General features: G+C 41.6%; 2 protein-coding genes across 4 annotated transcripts in view; one reads left to right on the top strand and one right to left on the bottom strand.

Annotated features, from left to right (window-relative positions):
- The window catches only part of IMPACT (impact RWD domain protein), a 30,367-nt gene extending 24,632 nt beyond the window's left edge, over positions 1 to 5,735 (bottom strand). The window contains exons 1-4 of one of the 3 annotated variants that reach the window (XM_060613473.3): positions 5,584 to 5,735; positions 4,380 to 4,508; positions 3,359 to 3,411; positions 1,127 to 1,189 (exon numbers count right to left, since the gene is read on the bottom strand). In XM_060613473.3, coding sequence (XP_060469456.1) covers positions 1,127 to 1,189; positions 3,359 to 3,411; positions 4,380 to 4,508; positions 5,584 to 5,619 — 281 coding nt within the window. In that variant the 5' untranslated portion in view covers positions 5,620 to 5,735. The other 2 variants (XM_060613474.3, XM_060613475.3) reach the window with 2 other exon arrangements.
- Positions 5,736 to 5,959: 224 nt separating this feature from the next.
- OSBPL1A (oxysterol binding protein like 1A) overlaps positions 5,960 to 16,276 on the top strand; it is a 265,761-nt gene continuing 255,444 nt past the window's right edge. Inside the window, exon 1 of the mRNA XM_078435369.2 lies at positions 5,960 to 6,067. The gene's annotated coding sequence lies outside the window, so the exon portion shown is untranslated. The remainder of the gene's footprint in view (positions 6,068 to 16,276) is intronic.

The raw sequence follows: 16,276 nt of genomic DNA, 5'->3' as shown, positions 1-16,276 counted from the left end.
AAGGGTGGCCACCTAGAACATATAAGACAATCCTTACCAGTTTCTGGATTACAGTAAAACTGATTCTAAAACATTGTTTATTTTATGAAATTAACATCTTACTAAAATTAATCCAAATCACAGTCATCTTCCCTGGACTACTGCATTAGCCTCCTAACATATCTATTCTTGCTCCCTTCCAATCAGCTCTCCACACAGAAACAGATTGGTGTTTTCAAAGTCAGAATCTTATCAACGACATCACACCACTTGAAAACCTCTGCTTTCCACGGGTCTTAACAACAAAGACAACAATCCTTCACATGGCCTCCAAGACTGTGCATGACCTCCCCGGCCTACCTCACCAGGTCACTGTCCCAGCATCCTCCCTCCTCTCCCCTCCCCTCTCTTCCCCCTTCATACCACCAACTTTATGTCTTGACAAGCTCCTTGACACAGAGCCTTTGCACATGTTGTGCCATTCGCTAGTTATCTTCACTTCAGTAATTCAGCTCTGAAGTCAAACAAGCCATCCTTAACTAGGTCATATCTTGTTTCAAATTCATTTAGTACTGCACATTAATATCTTTCTTTTACAGAACTTATCAGAGCTGCAGTTTTACCTTCATTTTACAATGTCATGAGTGGTATCTCAATCAGTAAGTTCTAAATGCCATGAAAACAGAGACCATTTTTGTTTTTACTATGTGTACCTATGACCTAGTACAGTGCCTGTCTTGTAGTATTTCTTGAATGAATGAAACAGTGAAGAATACAGTGTCAATAGACTCTCAGTTTTATGACCTAATACAAGATTCTGCTGTAACCAGTTTCATTCAACATAGCCTGTGAAAGTATTAAAACAAGAACTGTATCTTTGGGTTTACTTTCACAATCTGGTATTTTTACAGCTATTAGCTCTGAGTCGTTACTGTTTTTTGTTTTTGTTTTATCTAAGTAGAAATCATATCAAGTGTATATATAAAATTATATAACCAGTCTTTCAAAGACTTTTCAAATGCATCCTTTATGTTAAGGGAAAGGCAGCTTAACAAAAACTTTAGAAAATGCCCTAACATATCAGTGGCAACAAAAGCCCACAATAAAATCACAAGTAGAATTTTTTTTTAAATCATTTGCTACTTACATATATATTTCCTCAAGGCTATTTGATAAATCTGCACGTTCTTGTCCTTTAAGCCAAGGAGCACTAAGATTAAATAAAACACAATGAAGAAGACTATTCAAGGATTGTGTTTATATTTCAAACAGAAATTACTGATTAAATTACAAATTATTTGATAACTTTTAAAAATTACCTACTTTCATTAAAATGTTATATTGTACAAATCTATACAGTTCCAAAATGCTTTCATTGGCATTAACTTATTGTGTCCTCCCAGGAAACCTTGATGAAGGCAATCCCAATATTATTCAATTAAAATATAGTTTAAAAAACAGAGGTGAGGGGCGCCTGGGTGGCTCAGTCGGTTGGGCGTCCGACTTCAGCTCAGGTCACGATCTCACAGTTCGTGAGTTCGAGCCCCACGTCGGGCTCTGTGCTGACAGCTCAGAGCCTGGAGCCTGCTTCACATTCTGTGTCTCCCTCTCTTTCTGCCCCTTCCCTGCTCATGCTGTGTCTCTCTCTGTCTCAAAAATAAATAAACATTAAAAAAAAATTTTTTTTAAAAAAACAGAGGTGAGTTCATAGGATATCATGAACCTGTCCAGGTTTACGTAAATGGCAGAACAAGTTTGAGAATCCAAATTTCCAGATTCACAGTATCTGCGACACTGTTAGGAATTGCCAATTTTTTTTTTTTTTTTTCTAAAAAGTGTCTCAAAAACAACTTTAACAAATAGAGTGGTTGCCACGTGACTGCAAAAATATATATCAACTTTTCCTGAAAAGGGCATTTATGTTTATAGGCATTCTAAAATTATATCTCTCATTTTCAATAAATAAAAATTAACAGAACCATTATTATTATCAAATTTTATTTCTGTTTTAAAACACATACAAAAAATTATCCCACTGGTAGGTAAAAATTTTAATAATGACAATTTAATGGCATTCTCTTCACACAAGTTTATACATCTTAGGAGGTCAAGTGGGCAAAGCTGATCAAAGATCATTTGCAATCAACAGGTCATGACTAAGATTAAGCTTAGGCTGCTAAGAAGATGGTTCCTCCACAACAAGGCGCAGAGAGAAGCTCCAGAAGCACCAAGCATGGGTAATTCCCAGAGGGCAAGCAGTCTTAGGCAGAAGCTTGCCAAGGAACTATGGCTAGGTCAGCAGAACCAGATTAGGAGAAACTAAACCACCAGATTGTCTAAAGAGAAAGATTTCTCTATCTCTAAATACAATTCAGTAGCTGTTTTATCCCTATGAATGCTGTGATTCTCTTTTATACTAAATACATTCTGCAATGTGTTTTTTATATAATTTAAATTTTTTTATTTAAATGCTCTATACAAAGTCCAAAAGGTGTCCTTTTCAAGTACTTTTTTATTTTTTTTAAAATGTTTATGTATTTTTATTTTTGAGAGAGAGACAGTGTGAGCAGGGGAGGGGCAAAGAAAGAGAGAGAAAGACACACATACAGAATCTGAGCTGTTAGCACAGAGCCTGACACGGCGCTCAAACCCACAAACCATGAGATCATGACCTGAGCCGAAGTCGGATGCTTAACCAACTGAGCCACCCAGACACCCCCAAATAAATAAACTTTTAAAACAGGGGTGCCTGGATGGCTCAGTTGGTTAAGCAACAGACTTTGGCTCAGGTCAGGTTTGTGGGTTTGAGCCCCACATCCGGCTCTGTGCTGACAGCTCAGGGCCGGGAACCTGCTTCAGATTCTGTGTCTCCCTTTCTCTCTGCCCCTCCCTTGCTCACACTCTGTCTCCCTCTCTCTCAAAAATGAATAAACATTACCAAAAGGTAAGTTTCTTTATTGTGAGAGAGAGAGCATGCAACCATGAGCAGGGGGAGTGGGAGAGGGAGAGAGGGAGAGAGGGAGAGAGGGAGAGAGGGAGAGAGGGAGAGAGAGAGAGGGAGAGGGAGGGAGGGAGGGAGAGAGGGAGAGAGGGAGAGAGGGAGGGAGGGAGGGAGACTCATAAGCAGGCTCTGTGCTGCCAGCACAGAGCCCAACATGAGGCTTGAGCCCACGAACTGTGGGATCATGACCAGAGCCGAAATCAAGAGTCGGACGCTTAACCAACTGAACCACCCAAGTGCCCCCAAAAGGTGTTCTTAACTTCCATATGTATTTTCCTAAGAAAGGTATTTTATATAAACACAAAGCACAATATAGAGAAATAATCTTTAAAAAGTATAATCTTTTTGTAAGAATGTAAACATAGAAATATAGCTTACTTCAGTTGATAAATAGGTGGAGCTGTACCTGGGTATTCATTTGGTAGCATCACCTGTAAAGCAGTTTAAAAATAAATCTGTTTATACTTCATCATGACTCAAAATTAACAATATTTATAAAGCTAGTTACTGGACAAATTTCCTACTTGCCAAACTAAAATCAAAACCGTTATTTTGTTCAATCTCAGGAGAGAAATGCCTCCTCATATTTATACTTAAAGTATGTTGTTAATGATAATGCCAATTTTTTAAGGAGCACATTATTTACAGAGAAGGTATACAAGCAATGAAAGTTAGGAAATAAGAGTGGGGAAGACAAAGATGAAAAGAAAACTGAAACAGGGGCATTAAACCCTAACCTCAAGTGAAAAGGGTGGCACTATAACTTGTTCCAGGTATTTTTCTGAAGAAATATTAAAAAAAAATCCTATTAAATACTGGTAAACACATTAAATAACTAACCCTTTACAGAGACCCATACACCTTTGTTCCCAGATCAGTATTGTTATAAAAACAAACACTGACAAAAACCTTTATGTTGAAAATACAGGCAGTCACCAAAGAATAAGCATTAATACAGAAAGCTATACTGATCTTGTCACTTTTTATCTTAACCACACTGATTCTCAGTTAATAAAGAAACAAGTATCTGTTTTATAAAGCCTTTTAAATTACTAACCTATTCTTCCTCTTAAAGGTTAGCCATCCTTCCAGGTTTAAACCCTCTCCTATTAAATGAACAGAACAATGAAAGGAAGTGAAACTCAAGTCTGTCAAAGGTACACTGAGAATATCTAATTAAAATAACTGGGATAGGAAAGATTGAGACTATCAGTTAAAGCTTGTCTTGAGTGATCAGAGATTTCATTACCCTGGTGCTTACTCAATTGTTAACAAAAGCTAACAAGAAAACAGACAATTTAGAAGTCACACAACAGTCATTTAGAGGAATACAGTATTAGTCAATCATACAGTCACTGTTGTAACTGGAAAATGGCTATAGAGAAGGAGGGAAAAATACCTGCAAGCAAAGTGTCCACTTGGGGTCATCTATATCGTCGCTAATTCTAATACAAAATATTTTGGCACAGTCATCAATGACACACCATTCCTCGCCATAGATAGCTGCCATTGCTTCAATTTCCTCATTCTGTAAGAAGTTGATGGGAGGAAAAAAAGTCAACGAATGTACATGCCCTAAAAGCCTGAATTTTCCTTCCTCTCTTATAAAGTATTTTTATTTAACATTACTAGCCTTTATAAAGGATCCCTGAAGGAACACTGCCAAAAGGTCTTAGCAGCAGGTCACCATGTTCTACTCTGTAAGTGGTTGCCAGACAAGGACTAGGACCAGCCTTGCTGCAACATCACTGGGTTTTTGGCCACTAGTGAGCCAAGATATATACAATACCCTACAGCACGATTTACAAGTGGAAAGATGAACACACATCCTCTGCTTCACCTTTTCTTAGGTACCACGTAATCCTCACTCCCACTCCCCAGTATCCTTGCTATATACTAGCCATATAGTCCTACTTAATACCTCCATTGTTTCTTTTGGATTTAGGCACAGGTATGGGTGGTTGTTTCGTTGTTTTTTTGGTAATCGTATCCTAAAAACATTTCGGAAATTATTCTTTGGTTTGGGGTTAAAAAAGAAAAATAACAGGATCTAAAGGTGAAAAGGGGAAGCAAAGTATGCAATCTTGTATGCATCTCATTTTGGCCTCACAGCCCAGATGGAAAAGCTTTTAGAGTACCCACGTGAGCCACGCACTAGGGAAAGCTCACTATCAAGAGGAGTAAGATCCAGCGGGCCCTCAAGGAACTCCAGGGTTTGTGTTATTATTGCCCATTTTGCAAAGGCAGAAACTGGAGATAAGTGGCTTGTCCAAGGTGACCCGGCGGCGACAGGGCAGAAAGCAGAACCCGGATTTCTGTCGCCGGCCCGGAGCTGCTCCGTCGCGTGCTGATGGTTGACGACGACACCGTCGGAGGCAGGCCGAGCCCGCCGACGCCCGGGAGCGGCTGGCCGGAGGGCGATCGGCGGAGAACGGGCGCCAAGAAAATGGAACGCGGTGCAGCAAACGGCGCGCCTGGAGGCCCGGACGGTGCCGGCGGGAATGGGGGCGGCCCCGGGCAGAGGGCCTCTCGGCGGAGGAGGCCCGGGACGGCGAGGCGAGGCCGAGCCGAGCCTGGAGGTCGGCGCCCCGGCGGGCCCTCACCTGCCTCTGGTCGCTCCCTGCGTCCCCCTCAGCCATGTGGCCCCGGGAGCAGCCAGGCGGCCGCCGCCGGCCCAGGTCCGGAGTGCGGGGGCGGGGCGCTGCGGCGGCGAGCGGAGCACCGGCTGCGGCGAGGCCGACCCGGAACCGCAACCCGGGGCGCGCCTCGCAGCCCGCATCTGCTTCCGGGTTGTGGGCCAGGTGATGTGAGGGGCTCTCCGCACCCGAGGTTCCTCTCCCTGGCCCTGTGCCCGCCTTCTTTCTGCCCCTTAGCGGCGCCCAGGGAAGCCGTCCCGCTAGAGAGACGGCTGGAGGGCTTCTGGGCTCCGTGTCCTGGAAACGCCGGGGCTGGGGGCTTCAGGTCGCCCACTGCGGCCGTGGTATACCCCGGAGTCCCCGGGAAACGTTGGGGCGTCGGGCTTACCGCCACGGCCCAGGGAGGAATTCGACCGCAGTCTGCAGCCCAGACTCGTCTTTGCATTTCCAGGCAGGGGTTGTTTTGTTTTGTTTTGTTTTCTGGATTTTTAAAAACATGTTTTAAGGTATTTTGTTTAATCTGGGCAAGGATGTGTTTGATTTTCCAAAAACAAGCGAGGAGAGAGCAGGCGGCATTTCGAAAGCGTGCAGGAAAACTTACCCACCCAACTGTTGTATTGTGATAGCTTTTTGGGGTTTTGTTGGTTGGTTGGTTGGTTGGTTGGTTGGTTGGTTGTTTTGGCGTTCTTGGACATTTTGCCTAAAAGCACCTTTTGTACAAGACACTAGTTATGCCAGCCAATGTAATGGTCATTGTTTCATTACCCAAAACATTTGCATCAATTTGCTTCAGTTAGTCTCCACTCCACCCCACCCCTCCAACACCTACTTTGCAATACATTGGTTGTGAATTATATGGATATCATAATCAAGGCACATAATAACTTATTCAACTGGGATTTTGTCCCCTCTTCACTTTCTTCACACGCACAGACAAAACCTCAAAATATTACATCCTTCCTCTCTTTTGTCTTAATTATGGGCGTGTTTTAATTACCCCATAAAACTTATCTGAGTTAAGAGTGCACCACTTAAGTACTTGTAAAGAAGTCTGCTTAAATTACTTTGAGAGGATCTTACTGAGCCTTGTGGATTATTAATTCAGATATTTATTAGGTTCTTGTGCTAAGCTTTAGAGATGCATTTTCAGACGTAATGCATTGCCTTTAAGGAGCTAAGATGGGGAGCAACAAAAGTAATTAAGATTAAAATGGACTAGAATTGTGTCTTGTTGTGTTAGTAGCACCAAAAAAGGCCGTCCAACCAATGTGTGTGTTTGTTTTTTAAGAGAGAGACAGAGCTGGGGCGGGGGGGGGGGGGGGGGGGGGCGGCGGGAGTCAGAGAGAGAGTGGGAGACACAGAATCCCAGGCAGGCTTCAGACTCTGAGCTGTCAGCACAGAGCCCAACCCAGGGCTGGAACCCACAAACTGCGAGACCATGACCTGAGTCGAAGTGGGAGACTTAACCAACTGAGTCACCCAGATATCCCCGTCCATCCAAATTTTACTGGGCTTCTTGTTCCAGAGAATGCTTGCACTGACTTATAGAAGAACAGGTAGAGGTTAGCTAATTGAAGAAGGGGAGGGTAGTTGTTTCACATGGTGAGAAAAATACTGGCAGAAAAATTGTGGCCCATGTAAGAAATTTCATGCAGTTCATTGCCTCTGACATCATAGCTGTTAACCTCCTCTTGTCACATGGCTTGCATGTGGCTTTCTGATTGTCTCCATAAGTTTGCAGCTGTGCATTCATTTTTGTTCCAACAGAGTGCTTGGAGGGCTTTAGCCCTCAGTAATGTCAATCACATTTCCTCCCTCTATTTGGTTTGGACAGTGTGTTTTTCTTCATCTTGAGCTAAAACAGTTTCTAGCTCCTCCTTCCAACCAAGTTGGGCCCCAAAGTCCATGGTACTGCCAGTTTATCATGGTATTTCTCTACTAGGCAAGGAATTTGCCTGGAAGTGCTATGGGGTTTGGCCACCATGCATCTCCAGGTTGCTTGAAACTTTCTGCAGTTAGCATCCTAATACTACCTAGATGTCCATCTATTGTTAAACAGCTTTCTTCCTTCACTCTGAACTCTTCCTTCATTGATCTCTTCACATTTCTTACAGCTTCTATTGCATAAAATAGTGATTTTCACAGTTAAAAAAGCCATGGGGGGGGGGGGGCCTGGGTGGCTCAGTTGGTAAGTCAAGCATCTGGCTGTTGATTTTGACTTAGGTCATGATCTCACAGTTTGTGAGTTTGAGCCCCACATCAGGCTCCATGCTGATAACAGAGCCTGCTTGGGATTCTCTCTCTACTGCTCTCCTCCTCGTGTTCTCTCTCTCTCAAAATAAATAAATTAAAAAACAAAACAGAATCCTTCCTTCAATGAAAGCTTATGTAAAACAGATTAGATCATTCTGGCTGAAATAGTGGTGATGGTCCTGAAGTCCAAATTACCAACAACCTTCCCTCCCCCCACCTCCCCCACAGAGGCCCCTCCTAGACTTTAAGCCCAAATTTGAAAACTACGTGTTAAAATATAACAAAACCATGCACAGCACAACTTGAAAGTCTAAACAAAGCACACTATATGCAGTTTATTTTACATAATACCTCTTTTCTTACCATATATCACAGAAGCCCAGTCTATTTTACCTTCTACAGATTACACCCATGATTTCCTAGTAGAGTTGACACTTGCACAACATGGGTTTGAACTGCAGGGGTCCACTTACATGTGGACTTTTTTGGACAAATACAATACAATACTGTAAATGTATTTTTCATGATTTTCTTAATATTTTCTGTAGCTTATTTCACTGTAAGACTACAGTATGTAATGCATTTACGAAATATGTTATTGACTGTTTATGTTATCGGTAAGACTTCCTGTCAACAGTAGGCTATTAGGAGTTAAGTTTTTGGGAAGTCAAGTTACGTGTGGATTTTTTACTGCACAGGGGTTCGGCATTCCTAACCCCCACGTTGTTTAAGGCCAGCTGTAATTCCTATTTCTTCTTAGCTAGAGCCTTTAATTTTTCTTTTGAGCTCAGATTCTGAACAGAAATGATTCTTTGCCAAAAGGAACAAAACAAAACCCTCTCTAATGCACTCAATGCTTATGTGTCAGATACAGAGAACCCCAAACTCAGACATGCAAAGAGCACTTTGGAAGAGAAGGAAAGAAATAGTTACTGAAGTAACAAGTGTAGCAAACAACCAACCTGTTTTGTAAAACACCTTGGGAAAAAAAGCAAAACTTTATTGACAACTTAGTGGAAAAGATTTTTTACCTAACACGAACTTTGAGCAGTTGCCTAAGCAGAGGCTGAGAATGGTTTGCAGACAGTAACATAGATTTGGATCCAAGAGGGGTCTCTAAGCCAGATTCTTCTGATTTCCATATCAGTTTACCCAAAATGTTGGTTACTGGATGTCTTCTTCAAACTCAGTATGTTCAAAACCAAACTCAGTTATCTTTCTCCCTAAACCTCTTGTCATCCTCCTGTCTTCCCCAGTTCAGGAATTGGCAGCCGCTGCACCTCTGGGTCGATAATTAATTGCCCAAGCATGAGCCCTGGGAGACATGCTGCACCCCTGTCTTTCACTGCTTTCACACCCAAACAGCAAGTTTGATGATTTGGATTCCTGTATCCCTTATGTTCCTCATATCCTCCTCCCTTTTCTTTTGGATTCCATCTGGACGCTCTTCAAGTTATCCTCCTCACATCTGCCAGAGTAATCATTCACAATGTTAGAGTCTGATCATGTCTTTTTTCTTCCTTGAAATCCTTCACTTGCTGCCCATAGCTTTTGTGATGATGCTTCAGCGCCTTAACACACAAGGAATGTTCATGGTGACCTCTCTATGTCCCACTTTTCTAGTGAGACCAAACTAATTTAAGCTTCCTTTGATGAAAGAATTACATGGCTTAAAAAAAAAAAGTATGAAAACTGCTCTCTAACACAGTAAACACTGTATAGAATTAAGATATACAAAGAGGCCAGAGACCAGAGTGAAGGAAGAGAGCAGATGTGTTTAACAATATGTGTCTGGCTGCTTGCTGTTAGTGTGATAACTGCAGAAGGCTTCAGGTGACCTAGTGGAGACACAGGTGGCCAGATCCCATGGACTTCTCAGCAAGAAAGATGGGGTGACTGGCTGCACCAGAGCTTCTATGTCAGATAGACTTGAGAGTGCAATATGGTTGATCGGAGATGCTTGCAATTTTTTGTTTAAGATTAAGAAACGGGTGCCTGGCTGGTTCAGTTGGTACAGCATGCCACTCTCGATCTCAGTGTCCTGAGTTCAAGCTCCATGTTGGGCATGGAGCCTACTTAGGAAAAAAAAAAAAAAAAAAGATTAAGAAACATAAACTTTCTGAATCAAATAATTGGAGGAGAGAAGGCATGTTGTGGAGATCACAAAGGGTCAAAGCCCTCCCTTCATAGCAAAAATGAATGCATATAGATATAGAGATGATATAGAAATGACCATTAGCAGGTTTTGCAAGCAGTGTGACAAGATGAGATTGACAGCTGTGATATTAGAGGCAAGAATGAGTTATGTGAATGGGGGAAAAAACAACAACCCTAACCTGGAAGGGTATACATCTGACTATGACAGAGATGACTGTTACATCAGGTGAGGAGTTAATCCTGTGAAGCGTTCTCCATAAACATAGATAGTTTAAATAGGGCTCTTCCAAACATTCTCTAGGACCATGCTACTCAACATGAGGTGTGTGGACCAACAGCATCATATTATCTGAGAACCTGTTAGAAATACAGAAATTTAGGTCCCACCCAGACCTATTGAATCTGCATTTTAATAAGATTCTTGGGTGATTTGTATGTACGTCATATTTTGAGGATCTTGTGTGACAACCATGGGGAAGTGCCTCTTAGATATTAAAGAAGACTCCAGCTCCTGTGCTCTGGGATCCATTACTCCATTTACACTGAGGCTATGCTTCCCATGGGCTGTTCTCAACAAAGCAGAGTTACGCAAACTGGCCCGTTCTTAGGAGACAAGACCCCTCTGATGGGGTACTTGGGCTCCAGGGTTCCCCTGAAGGCCTTGCTGAACTTTTCTTAAAATTAGTGCCTTACAACTTTCCTCTGTCCCTCCTTCCATTTCCCCGCTCACTCAGGGTCAGATTTGTATCAGTTTGTTGGCTCTCTGAGCCTCTTCAGGTTCCCTTCCTATTTTCTCGCACAGGTATTTCTTCCAATAAATTTCTTGCACATTTAATCTCATTTTGGGGTCTGCCTCTCCAGGATCCAGACCAGCACAAGGTGCTTTAGGGTACACTGTAACTCAGGTGAAGTCTGTCCATGTAGTATTGACTTACAGTAATATCTCATTCTGAAATTTTTTTCTTAAGAAAATATGTCCTTAAAATATTTAAGAAACAAAACACAAGCCATCTTGGCATACTATTAATAATAAGTCTCTCCCTTATTTCTCTGTGCTTATCTTACACTCCCCGTCAATGAAAGCCAATGTGGCAGGCTACAGGCCAACAAATGCTAAGGTTATAGGTTCTGCTTGTGCCATTTATTTGTGTTCTGCCAACGGTTTGACCAAATATGGCCAAGAAAAGTGATAAAGGTACAAGGGAAGATTAACATGCCGGATATTAAAATACAAGTCTTCGGTAGAAGCTTTGTCAAAGAAATAGTCAAGGAAATGGAGTCGCGATTAGCAAACAATAGAGGAAGGAAAGAAATCCTTGAATATTGTAATGTCACCATAAGTAATATGCAGCATGGCAAGATTAGCTGGCAGTCACCAGAAACTAATGGTGCCAGGCATTTGCTGACTTCAGGAGATTTGAAGGGAATGGAAAGGTGGCATGTAATGTGCACAGTGGAGCTGTGCAGATCCTGTCAACACCAATCCAAGTCAGCAATCCCATTGCAGAAATAGGAACCCCCCTCTTTGGACGAGGTGTGCAACCACTTCAATTAACCTCTAAGGCAGTGGTTGATTTCCCAGTAACAGCATGTATAAATGTGTAGGCCACAGAAATTAATCCTTCAAGCGGTCAAGGGGGGAAGGTGGTGTGTGGTCAAGTTTATCATTGCTGCGCTAAACACACTTCATCTGTTAATTTTATGTTAGATTTTTCACAGCCCTTCATATTCTAATGTGCAATATAAATCTCTAAGAGTGGATAATAGTTTCAGCTTTTCACAGGGAATTTCTGTAAGGAATCCCTAACTTTCCTTCCTAACTCCCTAAAATCTTGGAACAGTAGCATTATTAGACTGCTCTTTGATAAGTACTACCTCCATTAAGCATCAGCGTATCTCATATCCTCCTGGCAATGATAGTTCAGGGTCACATTTATATCTATTGCTGGCCCAGTATTAAGAAGGACCTTATGTGGCAAAAATATTAACTCTGACTTTTTGATTATTTTCAAGAAGCATCTTCTTTTTATTACTATTTTTTTAATTTTATTTTTTATTTTTTAAAATTTACATCTGAATTAGCATATAGTGCAATAATGATTTCAGGAGTAGATGCCTTAGTGCCCCTTACCCATTTAGTCCATCACCCCTCCCACAACCCCTCTAGTAACCCTCAGTTTGTTCTCCGTATTTATGAGTCTCTTCCGTTTTGTCCCCCTCCCTGTTTTTATATTATTTTTGTTTCCCTTCCCTTATGTTCATCTGTTTTGTCTCTTAAATCCTCATATGAGTGAAGTCCTATGATTTTTGTCTTTCTCTGACTGACTAATTTCACTTAGCATAATACTCTCCAATGCCATCCACGTAGTTGCAAATGGCAAGATTTCATTCTTTTTGATTGCCAAGTAATACCCCATTGTATATATATACCACATCTTCTTTATCCATTCATCCATCGATGGACATTTGGGCTCTTTCCATACTTTGGCTATTGTTGATAGTGCTGCTATAAACATGGGGGTGCATGTGTCCCTTTGAAACAGCACACCTGTATCCCATGGGTAAATGCCTAGTAGTGCAATTGCTAGGTCGTTCTAGGTAGTTCTATTTTTAATTTTTTGAGGAACCTCCATACTGTTTTCCAGAGTGGCTTCACCAGCTTGCATTCCCACCAACAACGCAAAAGAGATCCTCTTTCTCCTCATCCTCGTCAACATCTGTTATTGCCTGAGTTGTTAATGTTAGCCATTTTGACAGGTGTAAGGTGGTATCTCATTGTGGTTTTCATTTGTATTTCCCTGGTGATGAGTGATGTTGAGCATTTTTTCATGTGTCTGTTGGCCATCTGGATGTCTTCTTTGGAGAAGTGTCTACTTATGTCTTTTGCCCATTTCTTCACTGGATGATTTGTTTTTTGGGTGTTGAGTTTGGTAAGTTCTTTATAGATTTTGGATACTAACCCTTTAATATGTCATTTGCAAATATCTTCTCCCATTCTGTCGGTTGCCTTTTAGTTTGCTGATTATTTCCTTTGCTGTGCAGAAGCTTTTTAATTTGATGAGGTCCCAGTAGTTCATTTTTGCTTTTGTTTCCCTTGCCTCTGGAGACGTGTTGAGTAAGAAGTTGCTTGGCCAAGATCAAAGAGGTTTTTGCTGCTTTCTCCTCAAGGATTTTGATGAAGAAGCCTCTTCTTAATGAATATATTTCTAGGAGGGATGGCTGCCAGTTCTATTGTTAATTGCTTGTTAAAACCTTGGAAGGAGACAGCCCACAGAGAACAGGGTCCCAAGTTGGAATAGGAATAAAACCATGGCTAAGCCTTCCTCAGCATTATGCACACTGACGCTGCCTTAACCCACACTGCCTCCACATTCTACCTCCTTACCTCTTTACATGGCACCTCATGTAAAGATTTCTTTTTCTCCAAAAGCTTTTCTTTTTTTTCTTTCTTTTTTTTTTAATGTTTATTTATTTTTGAGAGAGAGAGAGAGATACAGTGCGAGCAAGAGAGGGGCAGAGAGAGAGAGGGAGACAGAATTCAAAGCAGGCCCCAGGCTTTGAGCTGTCAACACAGAGCCCAACATGGGGCTCGAACTCACAAATGGCAAGATCATGACCTGAGCCAGTCAGACGCTTAATCAACTGAGTCACCCAGGTGCCCCCAAAAGCTTTTCTTGATTAGAAGTAGAATATGAGAATAGGATTAGCTCCCCCCACCCCAAAATCAGTGTTCAAAGGAGATGATGTACTTGAAATTTAAAAATGTTGTTTAGGGGTGCCTGGGTGGCTCAGTCAGTTAAAAGCGTTAGACTTCGGCTCAGGTCATGATCTCAAGGTCAGTGAGTTCAAGCCCCGGATTGGGCTCTGTCCTGACAGCTCAGAGCCTGGAGCCTGCTTCAGATTCTGTGTCTCCCTCTCTCTCTCTCTGCCCCTCCCCCACCCACGCTCTCTCAAAAATGAATAAATGTTAAAAAAAAATTTTTTAATAAAAATATTGTTTAAAAATACAAGCTGTTTTTTCCTCTGATGGGAATGTTCTCCCAATATTCAGATGACTGTCCCTTTACTTTTCAGTTCTTAGCAGAACAACACTTCATCAAAGACTTCCCTGACCATCCTAACTAAAGAATTGTTCCCTCTCCCTCCTATTGATGCCCGTTAATCAAAGACCACCGGGAACACATTGTAATCCAACAAAGTTGGGCTTATAGATGCCCCTGCCACCAAGTGAGAATGCACATCTTGGCAAAACAGGATGTCTCGAAGAAGTCTACAGTGGGGCGTGTTAAGGGTTTGGGCTTATATCAAGGAACTGGGATTTACTCTGGATTGGGGGCTGTTAAGAAAGGGGAGTCATTCTGTGATTGCATGTCTTAGCGAATTCTATCTTAGAGGCAGGAGGAGCAGAGTGGGGCTGAAGCTGCAGTCAGTAAAGAAACAGCATTCACTTGTGGTAGCAGGGAGAGGGGCTCTTCAGTCATTTTAGGGGTCTACCCAGTGTAGTTGGTTTTGTCTCTGCTTAGACATGACTATAGGGTAGTCTTTTTGTTGTCATTGTCTCCATCGCAATCCCAGAGTGGTCTTATCTCATGTCGATGTGCCACAAAATTTTTCTGTTCAATGGGAGAACACCACCATCTAGCTCTAAACTCCAGACCAGCTCCCAGAAAACGGGTGATTTTTTTCCTTTCTCACTTTACCCCATCATCCTGTGTAATGTTCTTCACAGTATGAATCAGCATCCAACAATTATATAACTTAACATTTTTAACGTGTGTGTGACCCGTCTTTATGTACGTATGTATGTATGTATGTATGTATGTATATGTATATAAGCTCTGTGAGGGCATGGTATCAAGTTCTCATTTATTGCTTGTCTCCAACGTCAAAAGCAGCCCCATCATATGGTATATCCTCAATAAATACTAGTTGAAAGGATGCGTAAGTTAGGTGCTTAGGAAAGGACTCAAATAGAGGTGGCGATAGAGGTTCAGGAAGGGCAGTGAGGTAGTTCCAAAGCATATGCCTGATGGCACAGCCATTTCAAGTCACCTCGGGGGTTGCCAGACCATCCTCTGATAGGGTACCTGATCTGGGAGGCTGGGAAACTACTAACTCTAGAATGAATGGCCTTTTGAATTCTGACTAAAGAATCCTGTGAGACTGTGAAATGGTCAAATCTGATTTTATCTGGCCAGTTATGTACAGAAGATATTCTAGTTCTTGCCAATTTTGATTATTACCTTCAAGAAACAGAACCTGAAAAAACAAGGTCTCTCAATCATCTTCCTACAATGGCTATCATAAGGTATCTTCTCAGAACTTTTGTTTTAGTGTCCAGGCCCAAGCTTCCTGTACATATAAAAAGAATATCATTGAATATAGATCTTTTATGCTCATTAAAATACTGGGGCTCCTGGATGGCTTCTGGTCAGTTAAGCATCCAGCTCCTGATTTTGGCTCAGGTCATGATCTCATGGCTTGTGGGTTCGAGCCCCGCATCAGGCTCCCCGGCTGGGGGCATGGAACCTGCTTAGGATTCTCTCTCTGCCTCTTTCTCTCTCTGCCCCTCCCCCACTGACACTGTCTCTGTCTCTCTCAAAATAAATAAATAAATGTAAAAAAAAAATACTATGGTATATTTGGAAATCACTCTGAAGCTTTCAAAGAAAGCATTCCAGGTAAATACATGCTTTACTGCGGTTAGTAACCATTTTAAATTGTAGTCTTGAAAATATTCGTTGAATCATTTTCCCAAAGCTAGCCAAAATTTGTATCTAGGAGGCAATAATGATCATTTATGTTTATATTGACTGTTTGTGTATTTTACTACCACTGTTTGCTTATTTGTTTTTAATGCCTTCTGATGCGTTTTCCTACAAAGCTAATGAAAACTTACTAGCTTGGTTGAATTAAATAAAGATTAAAGCCCTATTTTGTGCTGGATACAAAGCACTGTGAATTCATTTCCAAGAAGTTTAAGAAAGAATAAAGGAAACCATGTAACTGTGTTTTTTTCAACTATGTGTAGCACACTGAATTATTCTAATTTGTGCTGAAGAGATTCAAAGTTATTAGCAATAGCCAGGCCATGTTTAGCATATCTTGTGAAGTTGATGTGATATACATTTAAGCTGCAATAGGTATATAGTTTCTTCATGTACTTTGTAAGGGCTCCAGAGCCAGAGTGCTTAGGTACAAATACCAACTTTGCCCATGACTTAGCTGTGTGACTTAACTGCTCTTTGCC

This window comes from Panthera onca, chromosome D3 (assembly GCF_046562875.1).
Source record: "Panthera onca isolate mPanOnc1 chromosome D3, mPanOnc1 haplotype 2, whole genome shotgun sequence".
NCBI lineage: Eukaryota > Metazoa > Chordata > Mammalia > Carnivora > Felidae > Panthera > Panthera onca.
The sequence above is the reverse complement of the archived record's forward strand: the minus strand, read 5'-3'. Positions and strand labels throughout refer to the sequence as shown.